This window comes from Rhinoderma darwinii, chromosome 3 (genome assembly GCF_050947455.1).
Source record: "Rhinoderma darwinii isolate aRhiDar2 chromosome 3, aRhiDar2.hap1, whole genome shotgun sequence".
Taxonomy (NCBI): Eukaryota; Metazoa; Chordata; class Amphibia; order Anura; family Rhinodermatidae; genus Rhinoderma; species Rhinoderma darwinii.
In genome coordinates, this window is record NC_134689.1 from 12,420,520 (window position 1) to 12,444,283 (window position 23,764).

Here is a 23,764-nt window from a genome sequence, read left to right on the forward strand (position 1 = left end):
TGTTAAAATGCCTCAAACCCCAGATGTTAAATCAACCCAATAAAACGGAATTGATTTCTAGATAATTTAATCAACATATTAAAAAAAATAAAAAAAAAAATATCTTAAAACCTAACAGTCAATTAAAAAATAAAAATCTACATATAATCTGGAATTTATAAATAATTCCCAAAAAATATATAAAACATCATCAAGTGTCCACTAACCAGTACCCAGGATCACTGTATACCGCTTGGTGTCTTGTCCTGTAGGGCTTGTAGTGTAGCCTTTAAAAAAAAAACTAGTTTTTTTTTTTAAAAACCATCAAAAAGTACCTTACAAATATATTCCATAAACATTTTGTATTTCGGCCTCTACCATAAATTGTAAATAATATAGAGATTTGTTTTTTTTTTTGGTTAGGAAGCCTGAAAATATCTAAAATCTGCACCCAGGGGAGAGTTCTATATTATAGAGCCCCGCTCTTAATCCTTGAGACTGTTCATGGCGTCCGTCTGAAACGTTCTCCGCTTTAAGGCTATGGTGTAAAAACATTCCGACCATAGATGCCCCTTCGATAAAATCCAAAAAGCGGTCACCAGCAACACATCCAATCCAAATTGTTACGAGATGTGATTGGCAGATTTCAATGTGCCTTTAACAATCGAGGGATGGCAGTGAGTAGCAATATTAGATCACACAGTCCGTTATGTGAATGATAATGGAAGCTTCAACTATTCAAAAAAAAAAAAAAAATTTCAAAAACGTTACTATGTTACCTCCTGGTTGGGTCTCGCATCTTCTTGGCTGTGGTATTGTACCAGGTCTATGGAGGATTTCATCCCTGTCCTTAAAAGAGTAACCTGAGATATGGAAGTATTGCTCGATTATCTAGACATTTTTCACCAATGTTTTTTGTTCGATCGCAATAATAAAAAAAATAAAATTCAAAAAGTTTCTTCATTTTGTGAATATAACAAGGAAGACGGATGGAACTTGTGTGAAGGCTCTTTAGCGGAAACATTTGGAGAAGGCACGGAAGCTTTAAAACAAACTCGTTTTTGGGGATTTGGGGGAATATCTATGTATTTATAGCCTTGCGCCTATTGAAACCGGTAGAGTACGCCCCGAAATTGCTACGAGCCTTCAGTACATGTCCTTGTAGATTTCTTGCAGTAGCGGATGGAGCGATGCGTCCGTTTCAGTCTTTTTAATGGTCTGGACTAGTAATGCGTGCTCCGTCACAAGCTGCCTTAAGTCGGCCATTTTCTGTAAGAGTTTGGGGAAGAGGAAGTTGTCGTCGGGGTGGTTAGACTGCAGATGAAGCTTTAAAACATGTACGATATTCTCTTGCATTTTCTCGATACTGGGAACATTCACTAGTCCTGGACGGTCTGTAATAGGACAAACAAAAACTGGATTATTGTCAATAAACCGCAAATTCACTGTATACATTTATTGTATAATATGGTCAAAGCTCCTTTAAAAAAAATAAAAATGGGGGGGGGGGGGGGTGACTACTGGCTTAGGCCTCATAACAGGTACCAATTCTCCTTGCAGAGATCTAATTAGTAAGAGGTCTTTGGAGCAATGGTCCCTGGGAAAAAGTATGCAAAATTGCTCTCCTCCAGAAGAAAGAAAATGGTTTCTCTCTAGTGCCACCTATAGGCTTCAGATTTGAGAAAAATGCTTGCAATTAAATCTTCAATCCAGCTGAAAATCTGAGTCACATGTGGTAGCCTGGTTTCTATGTATACACTACCTGTTTAACAACCAAATTAATTTCAATGAGGCTGTCAGACAGAATGCCCCTAGTAACCAGTCTAACGTATTTTACTCAGACCTTCGTTATTTTTTATTCTTCTGTCCCCGGTCTTCAGCTTATACTACAAACAAGACACAATCACATACTCTGATTTAACAGAATTACCCTGACCAGCATTTTTCTAAGACTTTTTCATGCTGGAAGCTTCAAGCTGCTTTTCTCACCCTGTGGGAGGGTCAGCTTGATTGTCTGCATATTTCTAACCCTGTAATGTAACCTAAACCAGATCTCTTCACTGACACGCTTCACTGTGCTCCATCTTTAATATAAAGAAGAAGATTTATCATCTAACGGGTGAATAAAACTCAGGCTAAGGCCTCATGCACACGACCGTAAAAACTCCCGTTATTACGGGTCGTAATTACGACCCGTAATAACGGGCTCATAGACTTCTATTGGCGACGGGTGCCTTCCCGTTTTCTCACGGGAAGGTGCCCGTGCCGTTGAAAAAGATAGAACATGTCCTATTTCAGGCCGTAATAACGGCACGGACAGTCCATAGAAGTCTATGGAGCTCTCGTAATGACGGGTGGCTACATGTGTGCACCCGTCATTACGGCAGCGTTGCTAAGAGACGTCAGTAAATAGTCACTGTCCAGGGAGCTGAAAGAGTTAACTGATCGGCAGTAACTCTTTCAGCACCCTGGACAGTGACTACCGATCAGTATAAGGCCTCATTTACACGAGCGTGTGCGTTTTGCGCGCGCAAAAAACGCTGCGTTTTGCGCACGTTTGTATGGCGTATGCACTGCGTATACGCAGCCTTGTTGCGTTTTAAACGCGCAAAAGGCATTTGACAGCTCCGTGTGTCATCCGTGTATGATGCGCGGCTGCGTGATTTTCGCGCAGCCGCCATCATAGAGATGAGGCTAGTCGACGCCCGTCACTGTCCAAGGTGCTGAAAGAGCTAACTGATCGGCAGTAACTCTTTCAGCACCCTCGACAGTGAATGCCGAACACAATATACACCAACCTGTGAATATAAAAAGACTTTCATACTTACCAAGAACTTCCTGCTTCCCCCAGTCCGGGCTCCCGGCCGTTGCCTTGGTGACGCGTCCCTCTCTTGTCATCCGGCCCCACCTCCCAGGATGACGCCGCAGTCCATGAGACCGCTGCAGCCTGTGATTGGCTGCAGCCTGTGCTTGGCCTGTGATTGGCTGCAGCTGTCATTTGGACTGAACTGTCATCCCGGGAGGTCGGACCGGAGTTATCGGTAAGTCAGAACGTCTTTTTTTTTTTACAGGTTCATGGATTTTCGGAGCGGAAGTCACTGTCCATGGTGCTGAACCAGTTTAACGCTTTCAGCACCGTGGACAGTGACTGTCTCCTGACGTCGCGTACCCGAACATTTTTTACCGGTTTCGGTCAAAACGAGTTTGGCCGAACCCGGTGAAGTTCGGTGCGCTCATCTCGAATTTGACACTCCGTTTGGATGTTTGTAAACAGAAAAGCACGTGGTGCTTTTCTGTTTACATTCAGGAGTTTGACAGCTCTTGCGCGAATCACGCAGTTCGCACAGAAGTGCTTCCGTGCGGCATGCGTGGTTTTCACGCACCCATTGACTTCAATGGGTGCGTGAGTGCGCGAAAAACGCACGATTATAGAACATGTCGTGAGTTTTTTTCTGCGCACACGCGCTGAGCGCAATTCACGCATCGTCTAAACAGCCCCATTGACTAATATAGGTGCGTACGACATGCGTGCAAAGCACGCGCGTCGCACGCGCGTATAATACGTTCGTGTAAACGAGGCCTAAACCTGTAAAAAAATAAAAATAAAAGACTTTCATACTTACCGACAACTTCCTGCTTCCTCCAGTCCGGTCTCCCGCCCGTTGCCTTGGTGACGCGTCCCTCTCGACATCCGGCCCGACGTCCTGGATGACGTTTCAGGCCATGTGACCGCTGCAGCCAATCACAGGCTGCAGCGGTCACATGGACTGCCGCGTCATCCAGGGATGTCGGGCTGGATGTGAAGAGAGGGACGCGTCACCAAGACAACGGCCGGGTAAGTATGAATTTCTTTAACTTTCATTACAGAAAAGGCTGTCCCTTCTCTCTATCCTGCACTGATCGAGAGAAGGGGCTGCCGATTAGTGCTATTTTGCTGCCAAAAACGTGCCCGTAAATACGGGTGGAACACGGGTGACACCGGACCCATATTTACGGGCACGGGTTCGTAAATACTGGTGCAAAACGGGTGGAATACGTGTGACACCGGACCCGTATTTACGCCAGTATTTACGGGTGGGAAAAAATACGGTCGTGTGCATTAAGAGAAGCAGGTTACAGAACCAGCAGGACATGCACTTTGCTTATTTACACCATGAATCTGGACATGAATGCAGTGAAGTGGATGAAGAAACTCCTACCTCCACAGCAAATGATGGCAGCAACAAAAAGAGATATATCACTATCATCCAGTTCCAAAGCGTTGAACTTCATGGCAAACTCAAATTTGGGTTCCATCATGTCACCGATTGGCTTCCTTAGGCTCTTCAAGAACTCCCTGGTAATAAAACCATTTCCATAGGCCACCAACATCCCATCTTTGTTCATTACGGAGGCCAGCATGGCAAACATGGCTTCATAGACTCCATATTTTAGCAAAGTGACCTGATCGTTCAGGTCCAGTTCAGTAAATCCTGGTATGGATTTGGCAAATTCTGTAAGTTCCGTCACAGTTTCCACCGACGTGCACTGGCAGCAATGGAAGATGCGTACCTCGGCCTCCTTGTTCTGAATACCGTTGGCCACAAGTTTGGCTACTAATGTCTTTTCTGCCATACACAATGTTTCCATGTCGTGTATAACAAAAGGCTGTGGAAGAAAATGAAGAAATAGATGACAAAATAATTTGTACAAAAATTTCCCTCTTAAAGGGCAAATTTTTGCCCAGTCTCCCCCTGCCAATTCGAAATCTGGGTGAAAATTGTTATTTCCTTGGGAATACAAGTATTCCTGTATACATGTCAGGAGGCTGGACAGGTCCTCCAAATGCGCAAAAATAGTTGGCGGGTGGCAGGGTACTTACTTGCCACAACCTCTTCCAGGGGCTGACATATGTGCAGCTGCACAGGGGCCCACCATATTAAAAAGAAAAAAAAAACACTAATTATCCCCATGGCGTACTTATGGTTTGGCGTCCACCAATTAATTTGGTAATGGTTTTGCAAGCGAGGAAACCGGTATGCGATCAACAATGAGCAATTCACGCTTTGTTGGAGACTAAGGCTATGTTCACACTGAGATTTTTGACAAGTTTTTTGACGCGGAAACCGAGCCGCAAAACTCGTCAAAAATGGCCTGAAAATGCCTCCCATTGATTTCAATGGGAGGCGGAGGTGTCTTTTTCCTGCGAGCGGTAAAACAGTCTCGCGGGAGAAAGAAGCGACATGCCCTATCTTCCGGCGCTTCCGCCTCTGACCTCCCATTGACATCAATGGGAGGCAGAGAAAGCGTATTTCGCAGCGTTTTATGCCCGCGGCGCTCAATGGCGAAAATCGGCGTGCAGGCAGAGGAAAATCTGCCTCAAACTTCCAATCGGAATTTTGAGGCAGAAATTCCACCTGCAAAAAACTCAGTGTGAACATAGCCTAAGGGGCCCACATACAGTTGTGCACAGGGGCCCTCTGCTAGATCCACTTGTGACCTCAAAATGTTTCACGTTTTTTTTTTTTTTACTTGCTTCTTTCTCACAGTTGTATATCAACCATGATAAAGGACTTGTAGGGACTATTAAACTTGCTCGAACTTTAGAAACTTGTACTTTGTGTATTGATTATCCAGAGTCTTCATAGAGAGTTTCTGTGCTAGGATTTTTTACTATAACTCTAAGGCTATGTTCACACGGGGTCTTTTGCCGAGTTTTTTGACGCGGAAACCGCGTCGCAAAACTCGGCAGAAACGACCCGAGAACGCCTCCCATTGATTTCAATGGGAGGCGTCGGCGTCTTTCCCGCGAGCAGTAAAACTGCCTCGCGGGAAAAAGAAGCGACATGCCCTATCTTCGGGCGCTTCCGCCTCCGACCTCCCATTGACTTCAATGGGAGGCAGGAGAAAGCGTGTTTTATGCCCGCGGCGCTCAATGGCCGCGGGCGAAAAACGGCGCGATAATTGCTGTTCACAGGGAGTATTTTGGGGAGGAATATCTGCCTCAAAATTCCGTTTGGAACTTTGAGGCAGATATTCCTCCCCCAAAATACTCCGTGTGAACATAGCCTTAAAGGGGTTGTCGAGTTTTATAAAAAAAACCAACATTTTAACATACCCTTTTGGGGAATTCTGCGTTTATAGAGGTAGGTCCACGTTCAGGATCCTCAGCTCTCTCTCTATGGAGGACCTGTCCTGTCCTGCATTACACAGACAACCTATTGTTTTGAATGGACACTGTGTAATGCTTAATTTTCCCTGTGGTGGCGCTGCAGAGAAATTTAACACTTCACGCCAAGCTAACCCCCAGATTACAGCTGATCGCTGGGGGTCACAGGAGGGGGACAACTTTGTGATCTGTTTATGGTCAAGAGACCCATCTAACAAGTTGTTGTCCAAAGCTTAGAACCCTTTTAAAGAGCCCGATCATCATGTCTAACAGAATGACTCACGTAAGACAAATCAACAAATGAGGTACACACAGTTCATGCTGCATAGTCATTTATTCTAAAGGTTATGCTTCTGCAGGAAAAGGCAAACAGAATCCCTAAGTGAGCCAACTACAGCTCTGAGGGGGATGGGTGGAAGAAAAGCACTTCCAAACTACGACCCCAGCAATAAGTTTTTATCTGTGGAAACTGAGCAGCAAGTGTTCAATTTCCCTGCACTGCCACATCAGGGGAGATGAAGCATTACACAATGCTCCTTTTGAAATCAATAGGCTGGCTGTGTAATGCATAGATGCGCTTGGTCCTCCAGAGGTGAGAGACGCTCTTTATCACGGCCTTTCACTTTAGCTAATAGAGGGGGGTCCTCAATGGGGGGCCCCTCTCTATGAACTCAGAATTCACTAGAGGTTTCTAAACCAGACAACCCCTTTTATATTTGCCTTATAAAACTCTGCCACGTTCCCACGCCGCCAGTGCCTGGTCACCTCAGTTTCAACTCGATGTGATGACATCATTTCATGTGACTAGAGTGGTGACATCACATGCAGCGGCAATTAGTCTCCCACTTTAACATCATGTCATCGCATCAAAAGGGAAAGGACTGGCAGGCATCGGTGACACAGGAACGGGGCCTTCTATTCCTAAAAGCCAGACAACCCCTTTAAAGGGGTATTCCGAACTTAGAATTTTATGGCCTATCACTAGGATATGCCGAAACATTTGGATTGGTGGGGAACCGATCTCTTGGACCCCCGCTGTTCCCGAAAAAAAAGGGATTGAGGTCCCTTCTGTTTTTCTCCTGAACGGGTCAAGGATCGGTGGTGGGCCCTCCAATGATAAGGTAGTGATAGTATATCTTTGCAATATTCCATCGGTTTTCATGCTGGCAATGTATGAAGATGAACTTTGGAAGAGAGAAATTTCTTATTTACAGAGTTTAACCATTGGAGGAAACGTACGGAGTTGCTGCCTTTCCCGGTGAGAATGGCTCTAGCTTTTACTTTTTTCATATTGAAGTTTTTCAGATAGGCCTCGTAGATGAGTTTAGCCAGGGACAGGAGGTCGAAGATTTGGGAGTTTTTCACATCTTGTTCGCACGTGAGAATTTCAGCGGTGAGCTTTGCTTTCTCGGAACGAGGCATTCTCCCGAAGCGAATTGCTGAAGAGACAACAGCAGTGATACATGAATAACTACAAATACAACTCTCATCATTGGTGAAGTTGTAGTTTTCATAGTTTCTCACCATTATGAGACATTCCCACACTAAGGCACTTTTCAAACCGGCAATATTGGCACTTGTTCCTATTCTTTTTCTGTATTTTACAAACCCGTTCACATCGGTCATACACCAGCTTTAGACGAATGGTTCTTCTGAAAAAACCCTAATAATAGAAGAAATGCAAGCGTTAATAATGTCATATATAGCGGTCCACTTTTTACACTCTTCGCTAAAAAGAATCTGATCACAGCTATTTAGAATCCCATCAATCAGCTGTAAACTATGAAGGAACCTGCCAGCCAGTGTTCAATTCTCCTGCAGCGCCACCACAGGGGAAATGAAGAATTACATAGTGCCTTTCAAAACAACAGGCTGTCATTGTCCCAGGTCCTACAGCGCGAGGGGCCCCCCAAAAATGTATTTGAAAATAATTTTAAGCAGGGAGCTCATTCTGAAAGGGGTTGTCTCTGATGAAACAACCCCTTTCCAACTGTACGGTCAACACATTCGGCCGCTGAACATTTATAGCAATCAGTGATATATTATATAAAAAAATCACAACTATGCACATAGTGTAGGGTGCAGTCAGATTTAAAGGGGTAGTAGGATTCCTGAATGGAGAAAGTTTGTATGAGATCACGGAAAGAGAGGTTTTTTTTTTTGGGGGGGGGGGGGGGCAGCACCATTGTTGTGCATGGGCTGTGACTGGTATTGCAGCTCCTCAGGACGATCAATTATAAGTCAGTCATTCATAGCTAAATTATTTATAACCCTTAATGCTATTTGTCATTAGATAAGTATCTAGTCCTTTTTTTTTTTATGCTGACATAGTACCTGGCATTCCTACCTCTTGGGGTAGGGCATTGCACAGTTTAACTGCTCTAACTGTAAAGAACCCTTTCCTATATTGAGGTCTAAATCCCCTTTTTTTTTTTTTTTTTTTTTTAAATCAAGTAATTTTCAGTTTATTTTCAACAAAAACACAGCATTTGCGTTACAGTGACGCAACACAAATATACCACCCCCCACCCCCCGTCTTCCAAAGTATGCTTGTTCATGTAGACATAATGATTATTACCAAAAACATTGTCAAATATACAGAACACATAATACCACATATATATCCAGGACATATGCACATACGATTTAATATAATCCCCCCCCCAAGATTGACCAGATTCCTCTAAGCAGCGTCTACTATCCTCTCACCTATCTTACCCTAGACTGCATTCCAGCTGCAACCCCCGCTGATGTATTCAGGCCCCTACTTTCGACCCATGTATTGACCACACATATTTAAACAGGTTAATAAGATCACACCTAAGGCGTCTTATATTTTTATTGCTCCTCATAGGAGAGACCTTCCACCCCATTTCGTAATCTAGTCGCGCGCCTTTAAATCCTCTTTAGCTCTCCTATATCCCTTTTTACAATGAATATCCCAAAACTGAATCCCATATTCGAGATGTGCTCTTACAAGGGATTTATACAGGAGCAATATAACATTGGGATCACTGGTTTTCAATCTCTCTTTTTACACACCCTAAAATCTTATTGGCTTTTGCAGCAGCTGCTTGACTCTGAGTAGTGCTGCTTAGATTACTTGTAACCAGAAAAGCCAGGCCCTTCTCTTGTTTGGTTATCCACAGATTTATTCCATTTAATGTATATGCATAATACTATCCCTGCGGCCTAGACTTACTTAACATTAAATTTAATCTGACATAATTTAATGAATGAATATTGAATGACGGCGGTTACGGTGTGGAAATTCACCTTGCAGCCTTCACATGCGTGAACTCCATAATGGAATCCTGATGCTTTGTCCCCACACACCCGACACTCGAGGCTCAGCGGTTTTCCAGACTGATCTTCTGTGCCACTAGCCGATGCCGGGAAGGTGACAGAGGATGGACTGGATGCTGGTGAGAGGGTGTCTAAGACGGGTACACAAAACAACAATGTCACACACATTGTCAATATAGGACCAGCACGCCACAATTACGTGTAGGAGCAAATACTGGAGTCTAGACCTGTATTCCTGTATTTCACTCCAGAGTTCTTCACCATATAAGTGGGAATTTCACACAATGATAAAATACTAAAAACCAATGTCGTCCCGTCCCCCCCCCCCCCCTACATTTCCTGCTCGGACTTCCAGTAGCCTCTTTGAAGTTCATGACACTTGATGGGAAGGTCACAAATCCTTTTAGAGAATATCAAAGCTCATAAACCACTCAAAAATCCAATGTGGTCTTGGTACATTCCCCAAAAACTCATCCAAGCCCCTTTGAGAATCCTAAACCTGGTAGCCAACTGGGGCCAAAGTAACTCATCCAATAGGGAACCCTTATACATGGCACCCAAAAAGTGTGACTGTGCTCAGTGCCACCATTGACCATATGATCGTCCACTCTCTAACCTGTTATATCGGTGCTGACCGATCCGTTAGAGCCAGGACTGTTTCCCAGATACGTGTACTCGACTGTGCTGAACGAGGCGGATCCATTATCTCCGATGCTCTGGGAGATGTCCTGGATATCCCCAATGTCCTGGAGGTATTCCCCGGACAGTGGGCTCCCGAGGTCATCGTCCTCCAAGGGAGTTAAAGAGCAGAACTCTCCATCGGCGTCTACCATGATGGTGGACATTGCAGATTGTGTCTGTGATCATTACACTGCAATAAAAGAAAGAACAGCTATAAGATCATCCAGAAGAAGTAATAGGGTCATGTGTTCTCCTATAAAGATTCTTCTGCTCGGCAACCATGCTATTTCCTGAGTGGGCGGGACCTAAAACAAGTCTGTGCAGTATGGAGAGGCAGTCAATTGTATTGCAGTTAGAACTACATTTTCTCATGGTGGACACCCAGGTGGGAAAACATATGGTTGCTTGGAAACCTCAACTCGCTGCTAGACCCATTCAGCACGTGTTTCCCATATTAATAAAACTATACTCAGTAGAGTCAGGCTTAGTGCCAGTCTGCAGGTTAAACCGGGTATATACCATGGGGACTCACAGGAATATAGGTCATCTGTCTAACAGGTGGTAGCCTCAACACGACAACCTTTTTTCAGAAATAAGCCGCCCCGGCAGTCAGATTACTGTGGATCCAGCTGATAAAACCCCCAGCGATCAGCTGTTTTTGCCAGGGAGCCAGTCATTTCCCTGCAGCGGAAACATAGCATTACATGGCACCCATACAAATGAATCAGCGACCATATAATACATGGCCACGCGGAGTCCTCCACAGTGGGGGTTGCTCTCCCTGAGCAGGGATCCATCCCTCCTATATGATGTTCACATATCCAAAGAGGGCATCATAAAACAACTCCTTTTAAAGGTCCTGGGAAACTTTGCAAAATCTTCCCCAGTGCCCAGCCCCCATCCATCATGAGTCATTGTGTCCATTGACTTTACACGGTTTGTATATTAAAAGGGGTTTTTCGGTCCTTTAAAATGGATGGCCATCAATATCAGATCGTGGGGGGTCCAACTCTCGGCATCCCTACAGATCAGCTGTTTGAAGGAGCAACACTCTGGTGAGACCCTTCAGACAGCTGATCGGTGGTGGTGCCTCGGCCAGACCCCCATCGATCTAATATTGACGGCCTAACCTAAAGGTTCTTTTAGACGGCCGATACTGGCCATGGAAACGGGCGCCAATCGACTATACAGCATGTGAATCGGCGCTCGTTTGCTCCTTTCACAATGATTGGTTATTACGGGGGCGAGCGATCGATACTTGATCGTTCGTCCCAATGCATTCGCATTATGTCGGCAGCGCAGGGAGGTGTGCTGCCGACAAGCGACGCCATCTTTTACGTGACCCAAAATATGGTCAGCTGTTGAACGAGCGTTTCCCCATTCATCGGCTGATCTTTGCCCTGTTTACTCAGGAAACAAGCGTTAGTTCAACCGATCATTAGATCGGGTAATCTTTTGGACGGGCCAACTATAAAGAACTGGAAAACCGCTTTAAGATATTATTGTGCGACTATCCAGAGACAGCATCCCATCTCACAAGTGGCAGAGGGGCCTTTGGGGCCCGGGAATCTTTTCAACTTCTCCACCCCTCGGTAGCTACATCGTAGATCTGGATCCACCACATTGAATACGACAACAACAGTGATTCATAAGCAAAAAAAATACTAAATTCAGTATACAACATAGACCGACGTAAAATTCAGTACATGTCCCCCGCTGTAGTATTCGGTTTATTCTGCGTGCCATTTGCAATACCGACGTGTTCACATGATGAAGTCCAATCCAGCAACCTAAAATCCTGCTACCCACCGTCGTGGTTTCCGTGGCTGGTGATAGACCTGTCATACGAGACTTCACATACCCATATTACAGCTGTGTGAACTGTGAAGATGTGATCTGACAGCTCCGTCTCAAGGTCACACACGACAGTCATTCTACACAACGCTCCACACCTCCAGGGTGTCGCGCCGTGTCCGGAGAGATAGAACAATCTGCAGAATGTAAAAGCTGCCTCTAGAAATGACAGACGTGACAATCTAATGTCTATGGGGCAGTCAATGGATCGGACTGCTTGGATTTTACTTGTCAGATTCTATTCCCAATGAGATAAGCGGCGCCTGCGTGGAATGGCAGCCCCTTATCTCTTCACCCATGTCTCTTATAGAGAGTGACAGTGGTGGTGGTGGACTTTACTGTTAGGTCAATGCAGATGAACTGGTCGAGCAAGAAGGTTGTTTGAACCCCATGATGGATGCAGATAGTGGAGGACGGACGCTGTGATGATATGTAAGTCAAATGTAGCTCCGCCCACACGTAACAGAAGTCAAGGTAAAGTGCCACGCGTTGTTATCGGGCTCTACCCCCGACAAGGAGCTGATTACGAGGGGTCCTGCAAGACCCATGGCGATCAGCTAAGCAATACAGGGTGCCCAATTAAATCAATCAGGCCTCCCGGGTCCTTCACAGCAGGGGGTGCTCTTTATAGCAGCTCTTCTCTCTGGCTAATATTGGTAGGTTCCAAGCAGAGAACCCCACCTCCCCCACTATCTCCTCCATGTTCGCTATGAGGCAATACCTTGAATACATAAGATTTTAAACTGCATGCAATTAGAAAAATTAACAAAATGAACAATCCTCCTATATTTAAAGCAGTTCCATTCACATACACTACCAAGTTCCCCTTCTCCTACTGCTCGGCCATTGTGTCAGTCTTTACTGCAGTTCTAGCATTCTATTCATAAAACAGAAGGATCAGAATGAACAAAGCCATAGGCCCCTCCCATACTGGGAGGTGCTACAGAGCAAGGAATTATGGGAAACCAAAAGGAAAATGTCAGGATGAATAGTAGCCTTAAATGAAACACATTAATAAAGCCTCTTACCATCCGAATATTCCGCAGACCATGGAAATTCTGGCGATGCCACCATGGCCATCACAGATGTCCGATTTAGGGAGAAGACATTTTTCTTATCAGAACAAAACTTTTCTTCTGCAAAAAGGAAAAAAAAAAAAAATTGATACAAATCTTAAGAAAAAATAAAAAAAAAAAATGCATGAAATTTAGTGAGATGTGGAAAAGGCAGAAAATACAGCGGGGGCAGGTGACAGAATGCAGCGGGGGCAGGTGACAGAATGCAGCGGGGGCAGGTGACAGAATGCAGCGTGTCGATGTCTCCGGTCTCTTTCAGGACGATTAGCAGCGACTAATGGATTAATGATTACAGCTCTGCAGGAAATCATTAACCAGCTAACACGTACAGGGCCCGGCCTATCGAGAGTAAGGGTTGGCAGCATGTGACCGGAGCGTGTGAGTCCATTCAAAGATTATGCGGTTTTATTATTATAAATATCAATCTCTGCGATAGTTGGAAAACTTGCCAAATTCCAACACAATGGTCGGATCATGAGGTTATTTAAAGGGACAGTAAACCTAAACGCTAGAATGCCTCCACTTATATTATTCTCTGTTATCAGCCATGTCCGTAGTGGTTTTCAATGCCCTCGTGATCACTGGTTTATGTCACATATCTGCAGTCAGGGTTGGCACCAGCACCTGGGCAGATGCCAGGGCGTTTAGCAAACTGAGTAAACCTGCTGCATGCTGGTCGAGCGGAGGGTGGGGTAGTCAATGGCCCAATGTGACTATCGTCCAGGGTCCCACATACACCTGGAGACAACCCTACTGAAAAATGTAGAAACCCCCTTTGATATGCAGTTGGAATGGAGGACCAGGCACTCGTTCTCGGTGGGGATTTAACAATCAGACATTGATGGGATAGTGGGAAACTGCATTTAAAGGTCCAACATTCTGTGCCGATTAATTTTATCATGTATTTTAATTGTGGTCAGGGCTCCATTTTTGTGATACAGAGCTCCAAATCTGCTGCGTAGACATGTGGTAAAATCCCAAATACCAGCAGTCACCACTAGAGGGAGCTTGCTGCATACGGTTTTATTATGGAGTTGAATGAGTAAATCTATACAACAAGCTCCCTCTAGTGGTGCATCCAGGAATTCTATATTTGACCTCATAAAGAGAGAACACACACACACACACACACACACACACACACAAACACACACTGCCCGTCAGATCACACGACTCTCAAGGAATAAATCAAATTTGGTTTTCCTGTGAATACAACCAAAGGAAATGCAGGAAATCTCATGTCAACAAAGCTCTACAGGAAATGGATTATTCTGCAGCTTCCAGTGAGCAAAAGCTGGAAAATGACATTACAAAATCATCTATAAGTGGTCTGCAGATAACAGCAGACAATAGCTTATGACCCAATGTGTAATGAAGAGATATGTGATGTAATGAGCCCCCCCGGAGGAAGGAACGCAAGTCATACACTTTAGGCCATGTTCACATTACGTTTTTTGCCTATGTTGAATGTATACGCTGGGAAAAAAATGTATATGCAGTGGTATCTGTTGTGAACTGGGGTCACCCGTATAGTCTATGGGTGACAGATGCCACTGCATATACATTTTTTTCCCAGCGTATACATTCAACATAGGCAAAAAACTTAATGTATCCGTTTAACATATAGAGGTAGAGGACGATACAAGGACTTCTATATATTTATTGTAGCTATTATAGTGACACACAATGGACCCTGATGATGTCATCATAACCCACTCCTATGACGTCACACTAGGTATAATATATAGGGTCGGGTACATCTATCAGTACTGTATATAATATAAACGCTATTCTACAACGGATGCTTCTGCGCCTCTTTCCTCTGTGTTTATCCCAACAGCTATAAAGTTTAATGTCCTGTAATCCGCTGGTGATCGCTGGGATGCTGACGCGGCTTCTTGTGAAGACTTTCCACTAATCCATGTGAGACGGATCCTGATAATAGAACTTCAATCCCAGACCAGGTTCAGTCGTCGAGAAGGGGGGGGAGGGGCTTCCTTGTGTATAGGAGGTAAATAACGCAGTTTTGTGGTGATTATGATTAATGCGGTGACCGAGCAAAATAAAACAAGAATATTTTCATATCAATATGGTCGGTACAGTACGTGTGTAATTATTGGGATTCTGCTGAAAATGGCGCCACCTGTGACACCTCGTAAATCAGGAAGGAGCTCGTACGACAGGTCTGGTATGTACCACATGGCGCACGTGTTGAGCACCATCATTTCTGTTGTAAGAGTCCCTGTGAATATTCCCGTCACGAGATGGTTGTGTTCTAATATCCAGAGTTATAACAGGAGACAAAATCTCAATGGCGATCCTGCTTTCCCTCCGAGTGGCTATAGTGGGCGCCAAAAGAGCAGTCGCGCCCAGGCCCTGGCGCACCAAAGGTGCAAACGCGTCAAAAACGCTAGCGTTTTTGCAAAGTGCTTTTTAAAGTACAAGCGTTTTTTTTTGGGCGCACAATTAGGACTCTCATGGACTATGAGAAATAGGCGCATTTTCGGAACATTTTACGCGTCTTTTTTTACACAACGCGTTTTTTAAACACGCGAGCGTAAAAAAACCTGCGTCGTATGCACTACAATGCGTTTTCCCATTGATGTCAATGGGGAGCTTAAAGCAAGCTTTTTTGACGCGTTTTTCAGCGCGTAAAACGCGGCAGAAACGCGTCTAATATACGCCGTGTGAACAAGGCCTTAGACAACACTAGTATTATAAATGACACGAGGTAGGTCGAGGCCCTGGTACAGATTTTGCATTGGGGCCCAGGACTCAGGAGTTACGCCTCTAACCCTCTAGATCTATGAGTGGGTATGTCCATCCTAGTATGTGGCTACTAAATAGCCCCATCTAGTGGACAAAAAAAAAAAAAAGAAAATTTGTAGTAGATTTTCAGAAAATTTCTAGAAAAATTACAATTCTTTTCAATGGAACCAACAAATGCCGGACTTTCAGATTTTCCAGAGTATTAGGTAGTTCGAACATGAAAAAATTAATGCTTTGAAAATACAGGTCACAGTGACAGATGCCGAGAGTTAGGGCTTTATGACAATATTGCCCATGTGCCAAGGGTTGACCTATTGACGCTTTCCATAGCCCTTATAAGGGACCTGCTCCCCTCTAATAGCCGGGATGGCAAGACTGGCTGCTGCTCTAGCATGGTATTATACGGTCTGCCTACAGCCACCACTAGGGGGAGCTCACTGAAGAAAGAGTTATTATGGAGCTCAATGTATAATGGCTGCCTGAAGACTCCATGTTTTCAGTAAATGATGGTGTTTACGGTATTGACTGTGACGGGACGAGATGTTCTACGCCTCGTAATAAAACCATCACAGTCCACGGACAAGACTCTCCACCATTAGGATATCTAGGTGATGTTTACTAAGAAGAGGAATAGCTTACTGCGGAACATTCCTGCCATGTTCACCTTCATCTGATGACTATGGACCGGCCCTGAGCATTGATGCCCATTGTGCCCAAAACCCCATTTTATAATATAGCTTGTTTACCTTGAGGTCAACTGTAGGCAACCAAAGGCAGAGCTATAAGCAGAGATTTCATGGAAGATGCATCATCTATTGGGGGTGTGAGGAAGTCTGGTTTAGGCTGCTGCCTTGTTCCTCCTCCATGCTTTACACTGCAGTTCTGCTTATTCAGTGAGTAATCCTGGCTACCAAAAATGGAAAGGTGGCAACCAGGAGTGTCGAGTTGTAGATGGTCAGGTAATTAATTTTTAATATTGTGGTCTTTAGTTGGGGTCTGTGTGTTTCCCTGCGGGAGTTAGGAGGGATGATCATTCTCGGGGGCTACAGGGACTTTTTTGGCTACAGTATAAATACATGTGAGGTTTTTTTAGGAGAGAATGACAGGAATTGCTGAGTAAATGAACTGTGACGGTGAAAAGTGGAGTCATTGTGGAGCCAGGTCCTAAGGTCCATCCATAAACTCTGTGACATCTGTCATCATGAATGTTTAACTCATTGATAAACACCCAGGCCGCACTAACATATTATATACACACACACACACCCCGCCTCCAAACATCTGCCCATTGATTTCAATGGGAAAAATGGCGTTCGGTTATGAAAAACACGTAAAAAAAACGGCCGCGAAAAAGTGCAGGTCACGTCTTGGGACGTTTTTGGAGCGTTTTTTCATTGACTCGATTGAAAACCGCTCCAAAAACGGCCGTAAAAAAACGCAGCGAAAATCACGAGTGGCTTAAAAAATGTCTGAAAATCAGGAGCAGTTTTCCCTTGAAAACAGCTCCGTATTTTCAGAAGTTTTTGGTTAAGCGTGTGAACATACCCTAAAGGGACGCACAGTGGCGTAACAAGGGACCATATATGGGGCCCCATAGAAAAAGCTTTCAATGGGGCCCAACTGTACCACAACCACCTTCCATATCAAGTGGATATTGGTCTCCTTTCTGTTCCCGTGTCTTTTCCTCCTTTCCTTGGTCTCTCAGTGATCTGCATCCAATTTTCCATTACCCTTTCATCATTCACATAAGCCTCATTTATCAAAACCATCTAACCGAAAAACCAACCTTGTTGCCCATAGCAACCAATCAGCGTTTAGCTTTCATTTCTTGAAGTGCTCTGGAAAAATGATAGCTGCACTCTGATTGGTGGTTATGGGCAACAAGGCTGTTTTTTCCTGTTAGGCCTCATTTCTCAAAACCGTCTAACAGAAAAACCGGCCTTGTGGTCCATAGCAACCAATCAGAGTTTAGCTTTAATTTCTTAAACTGCTCTTGAAAAATGAAAGCTGCACTGTGATTGGTTGCTATGGGTATCAGGGCTAGTTTGTGTGTTAGACGGTTATTATAAATGAGGCCCAGCACCTTCACCTCAGAGCAGAGATGAACCTCCTTGGCTGGTGGGCCCCATGACAGTTACCATGCCAGCTACCCTGGTAGTTATACCCATAACATATACATAGGGGACATGTATCAATACTGCTGTGGGATCATTGTATAAAACGGGGGGGGGGGGGGGATTTCTAGTACTTTGATGGCCGGTGTCCTTAGGTGGAGACAAAATGAAACAGAATGACCCTCTGGACGGATTTTTCCCTTTGCTTGCTGCGACTTTATTAGGTTCTCACCAACCGTTTGGAAACCAGGACAGGGCTAGTCTTAGTTAGGGCCCCTCGATATATAGGATCAGTTCCTTCCCCCCACGCCAAGTCAGGTTTATCTATAAAACGACAGGATACAACAAATCGAAAAATGGCAAAACCCAATCACAACATATAAATGGTGACCCCCGTTCCAGGGAATAGCAGGACATTATAGTGCTGATGGGAACAAATGAATTGTAGGGTCGTTTGTCCAGTTTGAAGCCAAAATCTTTATGTGTAAAACTTAACAGACCCAGAAAAACTGTCCCGTACATCGATTGTTTTATCACGCCTGAAGACCGCAGCCACGCCTTCCTGGGGCTCCACGCTTTTATCAGCGACACACAATATGGATTTCTGAATAACCTGATAAGATGCCATTATCCGTATGCTCAGCATGGGGCCAGGCTATCCAGGACCATACATGCCTAAAATCAGAACCATTTGTATTCCCTTTTAGGGCTCATTCAGACAAGCGTATATGACGTCCATGTGACGGCTACACGGAAATCGCGGGCCGCGCACATGGCTACGTCCATTATTTTCTATGAGACTGGACCGCAGAACACGGCCGTAATAAGACATGTCCGTTCTTTCTGTGTTCCAGGCTCCTGGGCCATGCCCGGTCGTCTGCATGGGCCCATAGAAATTAATGGGGCCGCAATTCTACCGTGGATTTTCGGGGAAATTGCGGCCGCAAAAGCACGTTCGTGTGCATGGGGCCTAAATCTTAATACTGATCTGAGGCCTAAAAAAATAGCTGGTTACAGATGTCCCTCCCCACAGTGAGCCCACCTCAGCCAATCAAGGAAGCGGTGAGTGGTCACATGACACTTCCTGCAGCTGTGACTCATCAAATTCAAAGAGAGTCCGAAAAAAGCCAGAGCGGACTTCTTTCGACTTTCTCGTGCACTGCGAGGGTCATTTAGTGGGTGCAATTGTGCCAACAAGGTCAGCTCTTATAGGGAATTATAAAGATTCCCTTATCTAATGTAAACCTGTGCTGATGATAAGTTCCTTTTAACTCGCTAACCCTGCGGTACAAAGTACATGTTATTCCAAAATAACCGGAGTCTCTCGCTAGTCCTCTACCATATTAATGTATTGTATGAGATTAGAAAGAAAAAATAAAAAAACAGCGCCACTCTTGTCCATGGGCTGTGTGGAGTATTGCAGTTTAGCCCCATTTACGTGAATGCGGCTGAGCTGCAATAACAGACAAAGCCCATGGACAAATATGGCGCTGTTTCCAGGGGGAAGGACTACAACCCCTTGCAGAAAACGTAACCCTATAGCTGAAATTTCCTTTACAGAGTAATAATGTGCGCGAGGACCAAAAATTTGGCTCCAATACAAGGGGTGATAAAATATAAGTAATCACGCCCTGTCTGGCCTTGTGATTGTGCTAGAAAAGACATGTAGTGATCGGAATAAGTCACACCTTGTGTGTTCAAAGATCACCAGATCGACAATAAATCATGGAAAGTACATTGTTCTGCAAGGGTTTACTCATCATATAAAGGCCACGGTCATGTGTTGGTACACTGTGTCAGTGCAGCAGGTAGGAGGTTAAGAAACGGCTCTTCTTTCTGATGCCACAAGCCTGTTGTCATACATGGGTAGACAACCGTGACCATGCCCCCTAATAGTCAGACTAGAGCTCTTAAAGGGGTTGTACAGTATTAAAAAAAAATAAAAAAAGGGTCTGATCCTCTCTAGAAACAGTGCCACTTTTGTCCATAGGCCGTCTGGTATTGTAATGCAGCTCAGCCCCATTGACTGGAGTCCTCCTCGGACTTCCATCCAGACATAGTCTATGGCCTTCTGTACTCCCCTTTCCCCCAGTAGTCACAACAGCTGAGTACTCAGCAGTCACAACAGTCTCACCCACCTCCCTAGTAGTCACAGCAGGCACCTATACATACTAGTCACAACAGGCACCTACACACTAGTCACAGCAGTCTTATTATTCCAACTTCCCCAGTAGTCACAGCAGTCCTATCATCCCAACTTCCCCAGTAGTCACAGCAGTCCAACCCCAACTTCCCCACTAGTCCTCCGCAAGAGTTAATAGACAAACAATACATTTATTTTACATACCCAACATATAGTATAGGGTCCCCCTAACATTATTTAGGGTGATGGTGATTATGATATGGCAGAAAGACCTATCGGGCCCCCCAGGCATAAAGGCCCCAAACTCAGCTACAGCCGCTTTAATGCTACATTACTGGCCCACCACCACAGTACATTGTGCGGACCATCAAGGGAGCAGTAACGGTTGTTCTGTTAGACGCCACGTCACATATTGTTGTGTTTGAGCAGTTTCTTCTTTCAGCTCCCACAACCAAAAATATAACCTGCTTATTAGTGAGGCAGGAGTGCGGTCCGCAGGCTGCATCATGCTCGAACCGTAACCTGGTGTGACCCTGCCGGGGGTCCTGGGGAGCTCAATTCTAACCTCAGGAGGAGATCAGGCCGAGCAGTGGAATAAAGGACTATTTCATGGCTGTTTGAAGTCTGCCTGATAATTACAGAATTAATCCCTCATTAAGGCCGCGCACAGTCCGTTCCTGACATCGCCATCACACTGTTAAAACCTGATCAGAACAATAAAGTTTTGTCCACGAAACCCCTTGAAAATGTACTTTCCCATTAACCTAAAAAAAACATAAAAAAAGACTACTGGAAATATATAATAAAAAGTTCTGCAAGTTCCTAATATAGTTTCTCGATCAATTCCCCACCATTTTCAAGATTTATGCTTGCAGTCAGTGAATATAAATATTCGGGTTTACATTCAGAGTGGCTTAGACCTAATTCTTTTTAAAGCTGAGAGTGTGTTACAATTGTATTTAGTCAAGACTATCCTATAGGAGTTAATCTCAGCAGCACAAGTCTTTTCTAATGCTGATGGTTTGCTACAATGTATCAGTGCAGGAAAAATGTATCAGTCTGGAGTCCAGACTGTTTTTAGCTCATAGAGAACGGTCTAGACTGGATACAATTGTAGCGAATCCTCAGACGTGAAAAGTATTAGGTCAGAATGGGTTTTCTGCCTCTGGATGTAAGCAAAAATGCAACCATTCACTGATGGCAAGTAGAGATCTAGATAATGGTGAGAAATTGAAACCGTAAATTAGAAAGCTGAAGAACTTCTCATTATACAATGATTAAACGAACACTCCAGGCAGTACTTCTTCACAATTTTATGTCTAGTTTAGTTTTCTCTGATATAGTGGATGGAGCCTAAGGGTATGTTCACACGCAAACTCAAAAACTTCTGAAAATACGGAGCGGTTTTCAAGAGAAAACAGCTCCTGATTTTCAGACGTTTTCGTAAGTACTCGTGTTTTTCGCGGCGTATTTTACGGCCGTTATTGGAGCTGTTTTTTTTCAATGGAGTCAATGAAAAACATCTCCAAAAACGTCCCAAGAAGTGTCCTGCACTTTTTTGCAGGCGTCTTTTTACGCACCGTATTTTGACAGAAACGTGTAAAATTACACCTCGTGGGAACAGAACATCGTAAATCCCATTGCAAGCAATGGGCAGATGTTTGGAGGCGTAATGGTGCCGTTTTTTCAGGCGTAATTCGAATTACGTCTGAAACCACTGCGTGTGAACATACCCTAACCCCTATAATGTCTGCTATACATTGCACACATAGAGAAGGGAACTTCCTGCTCCCCAAACACCCTGTAGCGCACCCTCAGAAACAGCAGCAACACGGAGGAGATTATACAGCAGTAATGATCAGTGTAGCTGTGAATCCAGCACTGGGGTGACATATAACACTTACTAGAAGCTGCAGCACATCTGTATGTGTCTCTCTGCCTCTTTCACTCTGCTCCTGCTACCTCCACCATTTACAGCTGCACAATTATGTAGGTAAACAATAGTTTTGTACACAACAATTTGCAGCCATTTATCGAGCAATTTGACGACTGTGCCGAACAGGGTGGCTACGCGACTGTCGGACGCGTCAATGCCGCTTCGTGGGGGCTTACCATAACCGTTCTCCACTGTGGCCAGATTATGAGTAACCTGAACAGAGGAACCCCCTCTATTAACTTAGAATTGCCCAATAGGATGTATGGAAACAGATTTTCTAAACTGGACAATTTAGGCATCTGCACCCACTAATTAACCCCTGCCTCCCCCTGCGTCTTCAAAAACGTCCATTACGCTAATGAGGGGGCCGGAGCAGTAGCCCATAGAGGGCACGTGTGTCGGCTTTAGATGTAGCCACGGGCTCCTCTTTATTAGGGCTCCTCTATGGGATACCCCAAATTGGAAGGGTGCGTCCGCTGATAAATATTGGGTATCACAAAAGGAATATCTCCGGCATACAGTTATCCCCTGCCTGACACACTGTACAGAATGTATTTTATGCGGTCAGCTGTCTGTGGAAACTCTGCGTGTGGCCGGGGGTCTCCACTGCCAAGATCATGACATGTGACAGAAATGAAGTAATAATGGAAACTCTATATCAGGGTTTTAAAACAATCTGTGATACTAAATATTTACGACGACGTAAACTGGCACACTGTGCAGGTGGCTCAGAAGTGGCCTCCATGTGGAAAACATACAACAAGATAGGTATTAATTAGCATATGATAATACTCTGGATCTCCAGCTGCTGCAAAACTACAACTCCCAGCATGCCCGGACAGCCTGCAGCCACTTGGACAATCCCTACTGGTTAGAAGGACTCTTTGACAATAAGTTGATCAAAGTGTCCTACTGCTGGCACCCCCAGTGATCGGCTGTAATCCGTGGAGAAACCTTGAAGCAAGTGTTTCATTTCCCTACAGCGCCACCACAGGGGAGATGAAGCATTACACAGTGTCCATTCATATCAATGTGTTGTCTGTGTAATGCAGGACAGGTCCTATTATTTACATTTTCATGAACGCTGTATATAGTGATTCGGCCCAATTGAACAAAACCCGAATTGAGAAATGAAGAAACAGTTGATACTGGATCAACAAAAAAACCCTGAATTTCCCCCACAATATCCCTGATGGTTATATCCAGAACGTCGGCATCAATATAAATCGGTCAGGTTTTCCCCAAGTCTTCCACCGCAGCCCATTTACATAATTATTTTCCATTCGGCTATTACTCAGTCTGGGAAGTGGAAATTGAAAAAAATTCTCCCCCGAAATATCCAAATTTGTTCACGTTTTTATTCAAAACAGATGAAAATTATAATTTGCCATTGTCTGCGTGATGTTCAAAAGGGAATTCCAGTTTACAAAAAAAATAAAAAATCTAACAAGAGGAAAAAAACAAATCACCAGTAAATAGAACTCCTTGAGTCGTCCTCTTCTGCGCAGGTGACAACCTACATGGCCACCATTAGGGGGAGACATTCCCCCAGCGTGTTGTCCCCTTTCCATATGTCCTGTCAGGGCATATGGAGGTAATGGGTAGGGGTCTCCCAATAAATACCCCCGTTCCCCGGTAGAACAGAGAGCAGCTCGCTGCCACATAGACCTCTGGTGTCCGTCCAATACATAGACGTTCTCACTAACTTCAATTGGTCCTGTGAAATAATTCTATTCTTCAGCAGCAACAAACATTAGG

The 23,764-nt window shown here is 44.5% G+C and overlaps 1 protein-coding gene across 2 annotated transcripts in view; it reads right to left on the minus strand.

The window, feature by feature from the left end:
* The window catches only part of PPARA (peroxisome proliferator activated receptor alpha), a 27,604-nt gene continuing 3,840 nt past the window's right edge, over positions 1 to 23,764 (minus strand). For both annotated transcript variants that reach the window (XM_075855932.1, XM_075855933.1), the window contains exons 2-8: positions 12,997 to 13,104; positions 10,050 to 10,304; positions 9,404 to 9,564; positions 7,652 to 7,790; positions 7,367 to 7,566; positions 4,179 to 4,626; positions 1 to 1,373 (exon numbers count right to left, since the gene is read on the minus strand). In XM_075855932.1, the coding sequence (XP_075712047.1) occupies positions 1,126 to 1,373; positions 4,179 to 4,626; positions 7,367 to 7,566; positions 7,652 to 7,790; positions 9,404 to 9,564; positions 10,050 to 10,278 (1,425 nt within the window). In that variant the 5' untranslated portion in view covers positions 10,279 to 10,304; positions 12,997 to 13,104 and the 3' untranslated portion in view covers positions 1 to 1,125. The remainder of the gene's footprint in view (positions 1,374 to 4,178; positions 4,627 to 7,366; positions 7,567 to 7,651; positions 7,791 to 9,403; positions 9,565 to 10,049; positions 10,305 to 12,996; positions 13,105 to 23,764) is intronic.